The 17,771-nt window shown below is 50.2% G+C and overlaps 1 protein-coding gene across 2 annotated transcripts in view; it reads left to right on the top strand.

The window, feature by feature from the left end:
* Positions 1 to 17,771, top strand: part of LOC148838863 (caM kinase-like vesicle-associated protein) — a 38,776-nt gene that overhangs the window by 8,932 nt on the left and 12,073 nt on the right. For both annotated transcript variants that reach the window (XM_088940214.1, XM_088940224.1), the window contains exon 2: positions 16,543 to 16,649. In XM_088940214.1, the coding sequence (XP_088796340.1) occupies positions 16,555 to 16,649 (95 nt within the window). In that variant the 5' untranslated portion in view covers positions 16,543 to 16,554. The remainder of the gene's footprint in view (positions 1 to 16,542; positions 16,650 to 17,771) is intronic.

The raw sequence follows: 17,771 nt of genomic DNA, 5'->3' as shown, positions 1-17,771 counted from the left end.
CATGCCCAACAAAGTGAGTCACTCTTAAAGGGAGTCATGTAATCAGAAAGAAACAGCCACAACAGCAAGCCCCAGTCACTTATTACGATGGTTTTTCCACAAACATGTCTGTAGTGTGTATTTGTATTTCAAGTGTCTCTGGCTGGTCCATGACTGAGTGCCTCACTGACCAGGCTGCAGGCTCAGCCTGAGGGGGTTAGAGGAAGCCTGAAACAGGCTGCTGTGAGGTTTATGAGTTTCAGTGCAGGTCCTGTAGCTGAGCCCACTGAACCCTGTACCCTTCTGCAGAGCCCTGTATCAAGGCACTGTGAGTAGTGCAAGAAGCTTCTCCTTGTCAGCATCTGTAAGCGCTGTTTTCCCCTGCGAAGTCTCTGGCTGTGTGCAGCAGGCGAGCAGCAGGCACTCAGCCAGTGTAAGTGAATCCAGCAGGCAGGGCCCAGTCACAATACACTGGCCACCCTGGAGGTGGCTGAAGCCTGTGAGATCCGACTGTACGTGACTTCTGTGTGCTCCAGGGTCCAAGGAGATATGATCTCTCATTAAAGGACAGAGGCAGCTCACAGGCTGTTAAGCACTGCCTCTGTTCTCAGACTAATGGCCTAATCTGTTGACTATAGAGATTTGCTAATCACTTCCAGCTCATTTTCTTTCCTGACTCCCGCTTGTCTGGCCAATAGACCCGCAGAGCAAACAGAGGCAGAGGATGAGGGAGAGGAAGGACAGAGACAGCGAGAGACAGGGAGCTGCAGAGAGAGAAGATAGAGGGGAGAGGAAGACAACGGTGGAAGAAGGATTTATAGAGCGAGTCAAAGACAGAAGAAGAAAGGCTGACAGGAAGAAGTGCTTGGAGAAACGTTCTTTTAAATGCTGAATTTGCAGTGATCTTGTGAGGAGGTGTGGTAGCAGCCCAGCCATGTTATTGAAGCCAATACCTGGAAGGCACACAGGGGAGACGAAGAGACTCGGGGAGCGAGAGGAGACAGAGAGGAGAGGTGGAGTGTGAGAACAGAGAGACGCCGTCACAGAGAGGGGAATATGGGGCAGGATAGCGACGGGAGAGGCGGGGGTTGGGATGGGATAGCAGGAGAGGAGCAGAGACAGAGTGACATTGAGAGAAGAGATCAACGGATACCAGGAAAAGAACAAGCAGAGAGGAGAAAGGGAGGCACAGAGCCTGAGAGAGGAAGGGAGAGAGAGAAGACAGAGATAGAGACTGAGAGAGGGAAGTCAAGTGAAAGGAAAGAAACAGTGAATTATTAGAGAGAAAGAGCTAGAAGGCAAACTCAGAGAAGCCATGGACAGGGAGCATCTGGCCAAACATCAGCAGCATGTGTGTGTGTTTGAGAGAGCGTGTGAGAGGGTCAGATGGGAGAGATTTAGGTCGACAGCAGCTGTAATTCCTGTTCTATGACGCTCATCCGCAATCCCAGTCTCTGAGGACCAGAGCTGACCTACTTCAGATCAGAAGGCAAATGCGCATGTACTCACTCACACAACTTACACACACACGCCCACACACACGATCATGCACTACTGTGTGTGAGAGAGCATCAGGGTGAGTTCAGGTGATCAGTGCCAGCGCTGTGTGTGTGAGTACCAGGGTGAGTTCAGGAGGGTGAATTCAGGAGTTCAGGTGATCAGTGTCAGCTCTGCGTGTGTGAATGCCAGGGTGTTCAGGTAAAAATAATAGTAATAATAATTTCATGGGTGTGCAGAAAACACATGAAATGTTACAGACAACAGGAGGCTTCTCAATCCTCTGACAGTCAGCAGTTGGACAATAAGAGTGACACAACTTGCTTATATACCTCTGAAGGCGAGATGGATAGATCATCAACAGACTGTAGTGTGTTTCCCCATCACAGTGCTCTGTGTGCTGCCTTGCTGCTCATTGTCTCAACAATGGGGGACGTTCTGGAATGTTCTGTTTTGGCAATTGGCCAGAATCTGGTAAACACAGGGGCTCAGCACAGGGAGGCTGGGCTGGATGAAAGAGAAATAGAGAGGCACTCTTATATGAAACAATATTTAATTTTGTGGATCAAGAATAAAAAAATCACTGGGAAACTGAATGGACTATGTTACTCACAGTGGAGATCTGCTCCTGACTCCTTGTGTGTCTCCAGACCTCCTGGAGCTCCAGGTCTGCTCCTGACTCCTGGTGTGTCTCCAGACCTCCTGGAGCTCCAGCTCTCCTGACTCCTGGTGTGTCTGCAGACCTCCTGGAGCTCCAGCTCCCCTGACTCCTGGTGTGTCTGCAGACCTCCTGGAGCTCCAGCTCCCCTGACTCCTGGTGTGTCTGCAGACCTCCTGGAGCTCCAGCTCTCCTGACTCCTGGTGTGTCTCCAGACCTCCTGGAGCTCCAGGTCTGCTCCTGACTCCTGGTGTGTCTCCAGACCTCCTGGAGCTCCAGCTCCCCTGACTCCTGGTGTGTCTCCAGACCTCCTGGAGCTCCAGCTCTCCTGACTCCTGGTGTGTCTCCAGACCTCCTGGAGCTCCAGCTGTCCTGACTCCTGGTGTGTCTCCAGACCTCCTGGAGCTCCAGCTCCCCTGACTCCTGGTGTGTCTGCAGACCTCCTGGAGCTCCAGCTGTCCTGACTCCTGGTGTGTCTCCAGACCTCCTGGAGCTCCAGCTGTCCTGACTCCTGGTGTGTCTCCAGACCTCCTGGAGCTCCAGCTGTCCTGACTCCTGGTGTGTCTCCAGACCTCCTGGAGCTCCAGGTCTGCTCCTGACTCCTGGTGTGTCTCCAGACCTCCTGGAGCTCCAGCTCTCCTGACTCCTGGTGTGTCTCCAGACCTCCTGGAGCTCCAGCTGTCCTGACTCCTGGTGTGTCTCCAGACCTCCTGGAGCTCCAGCTGTCCTGACTCCTGGTGTGTCTGCAGACCTCCTGGAGCTCCAGCTGTCCTGACTCCTGGTGTGTCTGCAGACCTCCTGGAGCTCCAGCTGTCCTGACTCCTGGTGTGTCTCCAGACCTCCTGGAGCTCCAGGTCTGCTCCTGACTCCTGGTGTGTCTCCAGACCTCCTGGAGCTCCAGCTCTCCTGACTCCTGGTGTGTCTCCAGACCTCCTGAGCTCCAGCTGTCCTGACTCCTGGTGTGTCTCCAGACCTCCTGGAGCTCCAGCTCCCCTGACTCCTGGTGTGTCTCCAGACCTCCTGAGCTCCAGCTGTCCTGACTCCTGGTGTGTCTCCAGACCTCCTGGAGCTCTGTTCTTTGTGCGAGATGTCAGATTGTGGTCCTGCTGTCAAAGACTCTGCAGCAGCTGTGTTTGACACATCGCTCACCCACATCTCTTTAGAAGTCACTGTACAAAAAAGCATCTGCTAAATGGGTAGTAGTTATGATTAATGCTTATATATGACTATTTAAAAATGCTTTGTAAAACAGATTTTGGTGTGTTTCTCATTATGAAACACTGGAATGACATTCCAGAGACAAAATGAAGAAGAGGGAGTGATCATTATTTCCTTAAGTAAATAAGTTTTTCTTATTTTTTGCTGATTTTTTCTCTATTCAGCAGAGGGGCCACTGTCCCCTGCCAGGACTGCCCATGTTGCTGTCATGTCCCCCACTGAAATGGGCAGGGGGTCACACAGTCCTGAATTGATCAAACTCAGGGTCAGGGTCCAGATATGGCTGATGGGAGGTCTTTGCTTTCTAACAAGAGCATTAAAAATATCCCTGAGTAACAGGAGAGAGAAGGTGATGGTGTGAGTTGGGCAGGGAGGCAGCAGATCCATGCTTGAATAAAATTCCCATGATCCCTGGAAAGGCTTCAGGGTACAGGCAGGTAAACAGAGCAGAACTGGAAGTCTGAGCAGAGTTCGTCCTTCACACTCAGCTGACTTCCACTTGGCCTGGACTGGGCTCAGATGGGCAGCTATGTGGGTGCAGATCAGGCACTATCCTGGCCATCAGTTGTCGCAGTGACCCTACGAGCTACATCATGCGTCTTGTACACACAGCCTGTCTGTTGTTCTGATCAGCCCGGGTCAGTCGATTAGACATCTGCCCATCTCCCTGCAATTCACTTGGCAACTGCTACCACTGTGGAAATATGTAGGTGTTCATACACGTTTATTTACAGCGCAACACTGCATCTAACAAATCATTAAACTACAGCGCACAGGAATGTGGAAAATAATACATGTACCTAGAACTGCCAAGTGAGCTCAGAAGTTCATGATAGCCGAGATTAGTTGTTTGCCTGACAATGATGACAGGCCGGTCTGTCCGTGAGCGATGATTAGTCCATAGCTACAGCTGTCTAGATGAAGCAAAAATTATGCGGGTTTTAGTTTGAACTTTTCTGAAGGTCTGGAGATGGTGAAACTAATTCTGTGACTTCCTGCAGATCCAGACAAGACCGTCCCTGCAGGGATGAGCCTAACATCCTTGGACTGTCCTGCAGGTCTCAAGGATGCCCTCTGCCCCATGACAAGCTTGTCAGTGCCAAGCACTGGTGACAGAAAATGTGTGCTTGAGTGGTCATAAGTGCTCTGCTGATCAATAGACTGCAGGATCAGCTCTTTACAAAAGGGCTGATGGCCTGTCTGCATCGAAACAGCGTGCAGGAAGCTGGGATATAGCGATGCTGTATTAACCTTCTTGGCTCAGAGGTGATGCAGGGGACTCTGGAGGTCCAGCATTAGGAAATGTTCAGTGTGCAGCGCTGGGCGAGTCCCACAGGCTGCCGAGCTCTGCATCAGCCCTGGGCTTTCAGTTCATAGACTCGATATATATTAGACGAATCACAGCACCACCAAACAATTTTGGGATATCTCAGTATACTAATAGGCTCTAGAGGTGAAGGGATAATGCAGTGTGACACCAACTCTGTTCCCATCTTAGTGAAGCCAGAGGGACAGAAGTGCGTTGGAGAGGACTGGAATATTTAACTCTTGTCGTGTTGTCTCTGAGCCTGGGGGATTTCTCCCGTTTCAACACTGAACTGGACTCCCACTGGCATCCTTTCCTGGATCGCAGCCCTAGTTCTGCAGAGGTTGAGAGCAGTCAAACACACCGGGGTGTGTGTCTCCTCCACTGCTAACAGCCAGTGCTGTGGGATTGAATTATGGGAAAATGAGCAGGAGGTGTATACAAGCCCCGTGCAAGAGTCCTATAAAGCTCTGCGCCAACAGGAGCAATAATCACATTCATCCTTATTATAATAAGCGATCTGTTTACTTCTCACAGGCCCACATTGCAAAATGACTGCCCCCAGCGACTGATCCAGCTGCTGTGAATTAGAGAGAAGTCAGGTGGCGCAGCTCTAATAAGTATATTTCCCACAATTCCGAGCAGCAAAGGCTGCCGTTGGTTTCGAGTTCCTCCTGTCTGGTCGATTCAGAGCACCGCATTCCTGGGATTCAAACTGCTGCTCTAGGTCTTGAATCCGGCCTGCTCAGTTCCACGTTGTCCTGGCTGGGTTAGGGCATCAACAGCTGGTCCTGTCCAGGACTGCCGGGCCCACAGGCTCCAGTGAGTCTCCTGACAGGGCTGTGTCCACACAGCGCCCCTGAACCGGTGACAGCGCCCCCTTTGCTCCTCACCTCTTTCACAGAATCTCTAGTTTGTTTTAATGCTGTGTTGTTTATTTCTTAATAAAATATTAAAACATTTGAATTTGAACAGAGAGGAGAGATCTTCAGAATGCCAAAATAAAGATTTGATTTTGATCTTTCATCAAGGCACAGTGCAAGGAAAGGAAATGAAAATGTTTCTGATTTAAACACCCGTCTGACTGTCTTGCTGGTTCATTGGTGCTTCAGCAGCCAGAAACACACTGTATGATCAGGGACAGCGCAAATAAAAGGATGCATAAGCTTTGACAGTCTTGAAAGTATCATCTAAGAAAAACTTTTGTTTTTGGTACAATTTGCATTCTTTAAACTTTTAACATTTCTTTTCCAAAAAAATCAGAGTAGGACCACATGCCAGATCTTTGAAAAGGCCATATTGACCATTGATCTGTTCACAATCTGCCCTTTTTGCACAGAATCTCCAAGCTCTACTCACCCCTGCCAGCTGGGGTACAGGGTGGCAAGCTGCCAGCTGCTGTGAAGTCCCCTGCCAGTTTACAGATGAGTCACCCCCTCCTCTTCTCCAAGCATCTCGATCCTGCTTCTCTCTCGCTCTGTATCTCTCTAATTGTACGCGCCTCCCTGACACCATCTTAATGAGCTCCCCGAGGGCAGGCACACAGACACACACAGCCACCACCATAAATTCACATTATTAGCTGCTATTGCTCTTCTAGACTGGCTTTCCTTGCCTTTTGACGTAGATTCTAAGAGCCTTGCTGACAAACTCACCATCGTCCAGCCTGGGAGACCTCTCCGGGGCCTTACTATTCCTGCGTGTCCCAGTGGAGGCTCCCTATCCTGGGATGAGTTGTGGGAAAGGCCTGTTGGTATTGTGCAACGCCTAGACTATCCCTCACTGATGTCTGTTCTTTCTCCGGAATTTGTAAGGCCAGATCTGCAAAAGTACTATAGATTTAAATGATGACAATGGTTCCCTTGCAGAGTCTGTCAGTGAGATTGATAACTTAATATAGAGAATTAACCTGGGAGAGGGGGGATGAGGGGGAGCAGCTCGTAGTGAATTAAAATGGTTTCATGAGAACACGTGACACTGGAGATCTAAAGCAATCAGGCTTGGAAGCAGCTTTTATTGCCGATGGGTTATTGTTCTGCACAGCTGCAGGAGTGTGCATGCACAGGCAGTGCCTTTCTCTGTGCAGGCAGCCAGGGGGAAAGACGGCACAGGTAGGGGCTGTCAGAACAACAGAACACAGGAATCGCTCCAAATGCCCTGCTTGTTCAGCTCCCCCATAGCCAGTCCATTCCAGAATCCCATCGGTCTGGTCCAGACAGCCGCCAGGAAGCGCCTCCGGTCTCCAGCCCTGCTCAGGGATCCTGGGGCCCCGCTTGCCCAGTGGAAGTGGTCTGACTGCCTTCTGACCTCCCTTTAACTGCCCTCCGACCGACGCAGAGGCATTTCAGAGTGCCCGTGCTGCTCGCTGCGTGTGGAGCACGGCGAACGAGGGCCCTGCCGCCGGAGCCGAGCGGCACACTGCCAGCTGGCCGTGCCCGGAGCAGGGGGTGCTGGACCAGGGCAGCAGCACCAGCACAGGCTGCTCCAGTGCTGCCTGGCACCACTCAGACACCCACAGGAACTCATTACCCTGCCAGCACTCCCTCACTCCCTAGCACAGAGCTGCCCTGCGCTCGGCCCTCCAGGCTGTTTTGTCAAGATAATGAGTGGCAGCCCACTATTGATTCGTTATACAAACCTTAATTAGCCAGGGCTCCTGAGATTTATGGCATATTTATCCTGAGCAGGGCTATTTTCAAAGTACATTGCCGTACAGGGAGCAAGGGTGAGCCTTGTACAGAGCATATGGCATCTGTGAATGTCTGTGAGCTCCCTCCTCATGGCCCCCGAGTCCAGAGCTGCAGGTCCACACAGGGGAACCCCGTCACTCCAGGTTCAAAGCCATGCCACCTGGCATGCCCTGTGAGACTGAGAAGAGAGCTGTTTGGTTCTCGGTGTTCCTGTGCTGGCCTGTGCTCAGGTGTGAGGTGAGGCCAGCAATCAGGTGTAGCCCCTGTTTCATGTTCCAGACCTGCTGAAGACGGGGCTGAAGACGGGGCCAGTCCACAGTGCTGTACTGACAGCAGCAGGGATTAGAAACTGTCAGGAGACTAAGAGTGCAGAGAAAAACCACAGGCGTTACTCCAATCGCAGCAGCAAAACAGAACCGGGCTCTGCAACATTCATCTTTCCATTCAGTATTCTTACGTCTGAATTCCTCATGAGCGCCAGTCAGAGGCAGACACAGCCTAGACAGGGTGGTGATGCAAACATGTAGTTTTCTGAGGGGTGGAAAGATTTGAAGGATTTAATCCACTCCTAGCATTCTCCTAGATTCAGGCAGTGGTGTTCCACCGTCACCTGGGCAGACATCCCGATCTCCCAGAAATTTAGCGTCTCCTCCCTGACTCCCGCCAGTGATCCCTAATCTCCCGGAAACCGCCCCCCGCTCCCAAATTTTTCAGTCGGCTACACCTCCGGTACGAAAAATCATCAGCGATTTATTTCATTATATATTCACGATTTTATTTCACGGGGGGAACCCCTTCCCTGACCGCAGTTCGCTGTACGGAACGTCTCTGTCTGCACGCTCGTGTGACACAACGACATGGAGGAGCAACCAAAAACGAAAAAACACAAAACCCATTTTTCACCAGACCGCACGAAGGTTTCCCCTTGCCTTACACCTGTAAAACACAGTGTTACATGAGCTCGCTGCACCATCTGCAACAGCGACTTTCCCACAGCCGGCGGTGGCTGAAATGATTGCAGAAGACATGTCGAGGTGAGTTTAGTGAGCTGATAGATAACGGAGCTGCTAGTTATTAGCTTGGTCAGGTCTCACCGAGCATGATCAGTGCAATATTGTTATCAAAAAAATAAATATTTGTTACCAAATTCCAAGAGTGTTGGAAAGGGCATTCAGCACTGTGTCACATAAAGACAGAATTCAGAGGTCAGCTCTTGTGAAACGGATGTCTTGCAAAATCAACAAATTCATTGATACAGACTGCTGTGACCTTGAGCCCTCTGAGAATCTGCTCCAATCTGCTGAACAAGCCGCATCTCTTTACAAACGAACGTTTGTAAAGAAAAAAAAGAGATTATTCAACTGGACTGGGGAGTTATAGTATCTATAGTGTACTGCATATATATTATAGTATCTATCAGCAAATTATTTAATTATATAGCTGTGTTTTTGTTCAAGGGGGACGAACCCCCCGAAATCAATTTTTCAAAGTTGGGACGCCTGCCTGGGGGCGGGCTCTCTTCAGGAAGCAGGAAGTAGGAAGTTCTGAAGGCGGGCTGTGAGCTGGGTAGGCACCGCAGCTGACATGTTGTTTCCTCGATCCCACAGCCTCCACGCCCTGCTCTGGCCAGGCATGTCTCAGTGTTTAACAGCTATATAGACGTGTTGCTGGGGGAGACAGAATTCAGTCATTTGCTCTGCTTTCATGAGCAACTGGAGAGAAATCAGAAGGGCTCCTTCTTAGTAGTGTTTCTTATGCCGAGCATTTACCCCTGCTTGTTTATTCGCACTGGACAAGTAATGTTTGAAAATATGAACACAATTCAGGCCAGTCGCCTGGTGATCTGTGCCCCAGGGGTCAGACCAGAGCCGGCGCGCTCCTGACCACGTCCTCTCTCTGTGGTGCGGCGTAGCCCCTTTCAGAACAGACACAGCGTTATCCTGTATCAGCCTTTCTCCAGTCCTGCAGCTCCGTTAGAGATGCTTGCCTGCTGACTGAGTGTCTTTATTTTAGGAAAGCAGGCAGAATGCGGTGTACTGAGTGTAGTGACTACACCCCCAGTTTAAAGCAGTTTGTAGTTGGGAACATAATTTGACCTGATTTTGTCATTGTTGGTTATTCATGATTTATGGAAGATGTGGAGGTGGTTTAGGGCAGTCTCAGTCTGCAGTCTCAGGTCGAGGGGACGGGACTGTGCGCTGGAAGGTGGATCCGGCCCTGCGGAGAGCGAGCAGGAGCTCGGCCACCCAGACTGGCACACGCAGCAGCTGGCAGGCCCGTGCCGTTCTGCCTGGCTCGCAGTCTGAGTCTGTCGGTGAACAATGCAGTCAGACTGCCTAAGGAAGCGTTTTAATGAGACCCGCTCCTCCTATAGGAACAGCTGCATTCATTTGAAAGTCTAATAGGCTGCAGCAGCCCCTTACCGTGGGAGTGACCCAGATAAGCAGCCCGTGTCAGCCCAGCCCTGGGTATCTGTGGGGTGTTTGCCTGGGTGCTGGGCGTGTCTGGCCCCAAGAGACAGGGTCAAGGCTGGGTGGCATTTGACAGCCTTCCGTTCGCTGTGTGTTGGAGCAGCGATCAGCTTGATCGTACGTCATTCCGTTTTCATTTATTTCACAGACACTTGTCTCCACAGTCAGATTATAATGGGGTGACAGCAAAGGTGTAGTACAAGCGGACGGCACTGAGCCTTGCTAGAATAAAACAACGAGCAGCTCCAACAGGATTCGACGTGATCCTTCTTATCGCTGTAAGTGTGACAAAATACAGGGCACACAATGGATCTGATGCCAACACATCCGTACCTTGTAGCTCGGCCTTGTGCATCATGCAGCAGTGCTTCGCACTCGATCAGGGCTGACGTGAGAACACAAGACAGGTCACAAATGAGAGGAGCCATTCAGATCATCTAGTTCGTTATGTAGTTAGCACTTTTTTTGTCCCAGGATGTCATCCTGCCTGCTCTTGAACGAAACCAGGGGCTTCAGGATCAGTGGGGACAATGCGGTATTTCTGGCTTTTTGAGGTGCGTTCATGGTGATACAGCAGGGCTGCCTGTAAAGAGACAAGGCACACGAGGGGGCGATTCGGCACTGATAGTGTGGAGGAGTCGGAAGCGAGAATCTAGAATGTGACGGGAAGCCAGTGTAGACGAGCTGGGGCAGGAGTGATCTCATGGCGCAGTTTGCCTCCCGATGGAGCTGCAGCTGCTGCAGTTGGGGATGTGCAGGTGTGCAGCTCACTAGTCATTCAGGTGGTAGGAACGATGCCTGTTCAGCAGTCTCAGCCACCGAGTACAAGAAATACGAGCAGAATCTGAACATCAGGATTTTCAAATGCTTCTTGTTTTTCTTCGGGCACTTTTATTTCCTGGGTTTAAATGATTGATACTGTACAAAAATAGGAAAATATTAAAAGGATCATGACATTTCTTACCTCCTCCTTCTGCTTTCTGCAGGAGATGTACCAACAAGCCAAGCTGGGAAATGGCCCTTGTAAATAATGAGAGTGGGGTGACAGGAGATGACCCCCAGCAGTGGTCAGTTCTGCGGCCGGGTGGAGCTCGTCTAAGATTCCCCGGTTGTCTCAGTGCGGACCGTGGAGGAGTTCCCTGCCGTTTCACTGGGATAATTCTTTTAGCAGCCCATTTCCCCAAAGGGGCTTGTGTGAGCCCTTCTGCAGCTCTTAGACACAGAGAGCCGGTGGCTCTTTTAGAGCCTTGTCACAGGTACAGTGTACCTGTGCTCAGAAGCTCTCTTGTCACATGCATCACAAAGGAGCGTGTCAGGGCTGAGGGGGTCAGGCAGAGTGATGAACTTCCCCCACCCCTGGCGGGCTCTGAGCACTTACAGCGACACCCCCCCTACCCCCGGGCAGAGGAGAACTCCGCCAGGCCAGGTGACCATCTTATCTTATCTTATCAGGTCTTCTGCTGCCACAGAGCTTTAGACTGTCTGGATGGGGGTGACGTCACTCCTGTAGCTGGATCAGGTCGGGACAAGTGCAAAGACTTTCAGGACAAGGCCAATGAAATCTGGTTAATCTGTAAGAGCTCTTTCAATTACAAACAACAGAAAACAGGCATACAGTATTTAGACATATTTAGGTTCTTAGGAGGTTTTTGAGTTCTGAGTTCCTCATTAAAGATTAATTCTCAATGTTCAGCAGGTAGGCATTCATTGTACTGCATGCAATCCAAGAAAGAAGTGATTAATGGACAGGAATCCATGGATACACACAGAGGGGTAAATGCCCGAGTTCAAGTGATGTAATTAGTGGAGTACCTCAGGGATCTTTACTTAGGACCACTGCTCTTCAGTGTAGCACTGGAGAACAGTGTGGGATTATAGAGTGTAGGACTGGGAACAGTGTGGGATTATAGAGTGTTGGACTGGGAACAGTGTGGGATTATAGAGTGTTGGACTGGGAACAGTGTGGGATTATAGAGTCTAATTTGGGGAATAGTGTGGGATTATAGAGTCTAGGATTGGGGAATAGTGTGGGATTATAGAGTGTAGTGTTGGGGAATAGTGTGGGATTATAGAGTCTAGGATTGGGGAACAGTGTGGGATTATAGAGTGTAGTGTTGGGGAGCTGTGTGTGTTATTATAGAGTGTAGGACTGATAGACAGTGTGGGATTATAGAGTGTTGGACTGGGAACAGTGTGGGATTATAGAGTGTAGGATTGATAGACAGTGTGGGATTATAAAGTGTAGGATTGGGGAACAGTGTGTGGGATTATAGAGTGTAGGATTGGGAAACAGTGTGTGGGATTATACAGTATAGGACTGGGGAACAGTGCCCTCTCACTCAGAGATCTCTCTGTGCTGTCCCCCATAGCAGCATGGTAATTTTCTCTCAGAGTTAAACCAGCAGTGAGATCGCTGAGCTTTGGAGATGAAAAGGCAATCAGCTGTCTGCTGTTTCCTTTCTCACTTTCTCTGGCCCCCTCACTGCCGCTGGTGTCATAAATACAAGCCCACAAGGCAGGATGAACTGTTCCCTGTCAAAACCATTTGCAGTCCTGTCTCCCAGAGAAATATACTACCTTTCTCACCGTTGCTACAAAGCATGCCTTCTGGATTTTGTGACTAAAACAAAATGTTCTTAGAGCTTCATCATTCTTTCTTTTTTAATAATTCAGGAATGGGCCATTATTTATTCCCATAGACACCCATTAATAATAACAGCTGGTTATAATTCACACCTGCCTCTGGCCCACACACTGCAGCCACTGGGGAGAGAGACTCCTGCACACAAACCCACGTGCACACACAGACATGCAAACACCACACACTCTTTAAAACATGTGCACAGTTGCACACACCACAGGCACATGCACATGCACACGCACACACTGATCTCCACATCAGTGCTCCCTTGCTGCACTACAGAAGAGAGTTGGGCTTAAGGTCTGAGATGGCCACATTGGCAAAGTCCCAGACTGACAGCCTCCCCACTCTGCAGACAGACTGAGGGCCAAAAGCTCCACATCCCGGGAAAAGATCATTGGCTCTCATCCACCATCCCTAAGCTCTGAGGAGAGTGTTTTCCTGGATGAGTCAACGGACCTTCAGCTGAAGTCAGGAATCTGACTTCAGATTCCTTGTGCAGTCAGCAGAGCCATGGCCAGAGATCACACACGGGTTATTAACTGAGACAGAGGCTGCCCCCAATTACCAATAAAGTCAAGCAGATAAACAGGGAGGTGAAGCCCAGCAGTTCACACACTTCCCTGGGCTCTGGCAGGCTGCCCTGGTGCTGTAACATGTCCCTGTGTCTCAGGGGAGCAATCAGGTCTCTGGAAGATGGCCAAGCAGGTGAACCCACAACCCCCACACCAGCTGGGCTGCACTGATTGCCTTGATTGACTGAATGGACAGGATTCAGTTGATTGGCCCTGTGCAGAACTGGGACATTCCTCACGAACAGCAGCAGTCGCTGTAACAGCGGTCAGGTGCAGAGGGCGAGGGGCTGTGTGTAAGTTCAGTTCAGTTCAGGAAGGGAGAGTGTCATATTATTCCTGAATTGCAGAGAGGTTAGACAGCATGGGAGTGTTTATTCAACTCCTGTCCTTTGAAAGCAGCCAGCCTGCAGTCCTGAGTCTCTTTCCAACTTCTCCAGCCTGAACTAGATGATGAAGACTTGCAAGGATTTCGTTAGGCATGAGATTAGTAAAGACAGATGGATCCAGATTGAATGTAAGCAATTGAAAAACTAGTAAAGTATCCTGGATTAACGTGCTTCTCCATGGTCTCTCTGATGTCGTAGATTAGCAGTGTTTCTAGTTGGAATCTGGGTGCCTGAAGGTCCCGAGGCTGAGTATGCCAGGGGTCCGGGGAGTGAGGTGAAGTGTCCGTGCCCTCAGGGAAGAGACATGGAGAACTCGGGAGTTTGTAGGGATTTCTGTTTCAGCTCTCTCAGCGGACGAGAGGACTGACGAGTTGTTCCTCGGGAGACGTGAAGCTGAAGATGTTCTGGGGACTCAGGACTCTGTAAAGGACTGGGTTTTGGGGCTGAGCAGGCTTCTCCAAAAGGGGACACTTGGTGAAGCGGGGGCTCTGGGTTTCACAGGTCGGCCCTGAGCACAGGAGAACTAGGCGACTGCCCAGGGCCCCGAGGCAGCCAGGGGCCCCTCTATGTGCAACACAGCACGTTTTTAATCAGCATGTTCAAATGTGAGCAAAAAATTCCCTCCAGCGGCTCTTTCTGTTTCTGCTGTGGATCATCCTAATGGAATCCCAGTCCAAAAGTGACCAAACATAATCGAGCGCGTGATGTTTCTGAAGCACAGAAAAGGTGAGTGGGATCAGCGATTTCTGCAGATATATGGAGTCAGATCCGTATAACTAGAGAGCGGCAGACAAGCTGCTGGACACGTAGCCTACTGGAGGTGTCTCACTAGAAGTGGTTCACATTTACAGCAGTCGTTCACAAACCGTGTGGATCGCTGCCCGGCCAAGCAGAAGGGTGAAAGTGAAGGTACAGTACAAAATAATGTTTTGCGCATATCTGTAACCATCTGGTTTCTTCTGTATTTCATTAAATGGGGGGTATTGTGACCCCAACCTGCAGCCCTGGGATTGCAGTCTCTCTCCCAGTCACAGCAGCAGGAGCAGAGAGGAGTTTTCAGAGCTCAAGTTAACCCACACCTGAGGTGAGCCCTGGAGTGGCCATCATGAGCATCAATCACACAGTGACTCGACTGCTATCGTATGAAGATGAAATCGATGATTTTGCCTTCCCAAAAACTAGGCACATTGATTAATAGATTAATGTTTTTTTTATAAAACCTTCCCATCTGCTCAGCGTTACTGATCGCACCACCACTCTTGTTACTGAGAGCACATATTTCTTACTTAATTGCGTATTTATTTCTACAACTCCTTTCTGCAAAGGTTTCAAAGCAGTAATCTGTAAGTTATGATTTGTTATAATTTTGAAGTAACAGAGATCCTGTTTATCATTATTTATTGTTATTAATATTCCTTTTTATTAGTTTCAATGTTAAAGTACATGTTATCCTTGTAAAAGTCCTGCTTCTTGTTCTTGTTTGTAAGTGATTTATTATGAGTTCTTCAAAGCTGGTTAATTAAAGTTTTCCAGTTAGTGTTGAGATCTGATAATAGTAGTGGATGCGAAAAGCCTGACCTGGAGGGACCCCTTTCTGAGATCTTGCCTAGGCTCCCAGATCACTAGGGCCAGCCCTGGGGTTTCACAGGGGACAGCGTTCATCACAGGAGGTCTGAGCATCAGCAGAAACAGTATCCGCTGCAGCAGTAGCGGTGTATTAACTGCAGTACAGCGGTGGTATTGATAATAGCTGTCAGTGTGAGCTCTTTTATTTTCTTTTGGCGGATGGCAGACAAGAGAGCAAAGGGATCTGGTTGCTTAGTGATTCGCAAGCGAGAGGCCCACAGAAAGGAGCGAGAAAGCCATGGCCTGCAGGACAGAAGCTGAAGACGCTCCGTGATTAAAGACAGAGCGGAGTCAGGGAGTCTGTGGAGGTCAGAGGTCGGAGAGGAAGAAAGAAGAAGGGGGGGAGGGGTGAAAAAGATGAGGACAATCAATCTATTACAGGCACTAATGATCTCAGCTGTGCTGCAGGAGCAGGCTGCCTGCAGCCCCTAGACCATTAAAAAGTCGTCAATACCGCGCGGCCATCAGCCATCGATCAGGCCCATTAGCACTTGCCGTGAGCTGACGAGGGGACGGCACTGTGCTCACTGCTCCGCCCGGGGTACAGCCTCGTCACGCCAGGAGGGGGCGTGGCGGGAGGGGGTGCCCAGCACATGGCTCTGGGAGCCCTCTGCTGCGGCTGCCTGCCACTGTCCGGCGGGCAGTGCCTAGCCTGGCTCCCGCTGCCGGGACCTGTGAGACCAGAGTCTCCTGGGTCAGAGCGAGGGCAGAGGAAAGGGTGCTCCTCTGATCGTTACTGCTCGTGTGGCTCAGCTGTCATTCCTCACCCTGGAGAGCCTGGGATGAGAACAGGAGAATTCCCGAGAGATCTGACCCTCAACGAAGTTTATTGTACAACTGCATTCAGTTTGCAACACGACTAGCAATGCACTGAGCCAGTATTTTGGTTTTTGAGTTGTAAATAAAAACCCTACAGTGTTGTATAACACCCATAAGGCGGAGTCCAGGACCAGGTGTGTCTGCGTTTCAATGAGCTGAGAGGGTGAAGTGAGTCTCTTCTGCTCAGGGCATGCAGGTCGATGGAGCAGGGGGAGTCTTGAGGCTTCACAGCGAGAGGAGTGAGGAGCTGCTTATCGAAGCTCGTGGAGCGCTGTCTTGTGGGATGGCTTCCGCCTTCCTCCACGTGTCTGTCCTGCCCTATTTATATCCCAGACTCGTTTATGTGATGAGCAAGATTAGAGTGCAGGGATTATAGAAAGCAGGGAGATTAGCTGTCAGATGGAAAGAGAATTCAATCCAGAGTTTTCTTTGGGAAGTATTTTTATTGAATGGAATGAAGTGTGCCTGGCCATGTGCACTGCACACAGGCTGACACCAGAAGGGCTTGCGCAGACCTGTGCAGATCGGGCTCACGGGCTGCGGTCCAGACTGGGCCGTTCGGCTCAGTGCTGTGCTCTACAGCTGCAATGCTGTCTCCCGTGAGGGACTAGAGGTCTGACAGCACAGAGCCAGGACTTAGGCCCTGCGTGTGACCGTCTCTCGCCCTGTCTTTCAGGTGTGTGCCGTCATGCCATTTGGATGCCTGGCCATCCGAGATGGGCGGACCTACAACAGCCTATCGGAGATCACCGACAAGTACGAGATCGGGCAGATCCTGAGGGCGTGAGTATGAAAACCACCAATCGCAAGCTTTACAGATGTGCAACCTTCTCAGACTGGACTGTCTGCCTGGAGCTTCATTAGCTGTTCGTCCTGCTGCCATTGCACATGGGCCCAGATCACAACACAACACCTGAACACACTGGAGGTCCAGAGCTGCAGTTCTGCTGGTCAGAGTTCTGGGCCTGTGTTTTGCCATTGGAGAGCAGGGGGCTCTCTGTGTGCTGGGTATTTTCTATGTTAAATATATATAATGTATAATGTAACTCAAGCAATTCCTTTGTTCTACATACAGGTACCTACAAAACTCCTGGGAGTCTGGTTAGAAGTGTTACAATTAGGCTCTTCAGTAATGAATTAGACCAGGTGTGTCACTGAGACCCCAGGTGGACACCAGGCTCCCTGGAGTCCAAGCCCTGCTCTCTCAGGTCCTCCTGTCTGTAGCACGCACCGGGCGCACCGCTGGCACGTACAGTACCACAGCACCGTGAGAGACCCTCTTTGTCTTCTGGGTTCATGCTTTCCAGAGCCTCTTCCTTCAATGCCTTCCAGAAAACCGCAATGAGAGGTTTTGTGCTTTAAGCCTCGTGTTTTACTTTGAATGGCACCAGACTTTCTCTCCTGAGACTCCCTTGAGTTAAACCTCTAAGACTGAATAAAACACTGAAGCTGCTTCATCTAGTGCTTTGTGCAGCACAGGCTCAGCGACCTTGTTAGCACCTGGATTGTGTCCATGCAGTTATTCCAGACAATGGAGCTTGGCTGCAGTTCACGGCTTTCTCACAAGATTAAAGGGAGGAACTGAATGGGCTTAAAATCAATTAAAAGACTGTTCAGTAAAAATAAAAACACAAATTAACTTTGATTTTCCTTTGTTTAGAGCAGCTGAATTTTCCTATTATTTTCTTCCCTGCTCCTCTGAGGCGGCAGCGTGATTCTCTGGGCTCTGGGAGGTTGGCTGCCTAATTGCCAGGGAACATGCAGTCTGCAGTCTTGTCCTTGCTGGGAGAGGCTGAGCCGCTACATGGACTCTCAGTGCTCTCTGGGGGCTCAGAACTGTTCCACTCGAACTCACAGTTTTGTCAGATTAGTTTGACAAACCCCTGGAGACAGAAACAAGCCCCT

The sequence above is a fragment of the Atractosteus spatula genome, chromosome 2 (assembly GCF_055471065.1).
Source record: "Atractosteus spatula isolate fAtrSpa1 chromosome 2, fAtrSpa1.hap1, whole genome shotgun sequence".
Lineage (NCBI taxonomy): Eukaryota > Metazoa > Chordata > Actinopteri > Semionotiformes > Lepisosteidae > Atractosteus > Atractosteus spatula.
The sequence above is the reverse complement of the archived record's forward strand: the minus strand, read 5'-3'. Positions and strand labels throughout refer to the sequence as shown.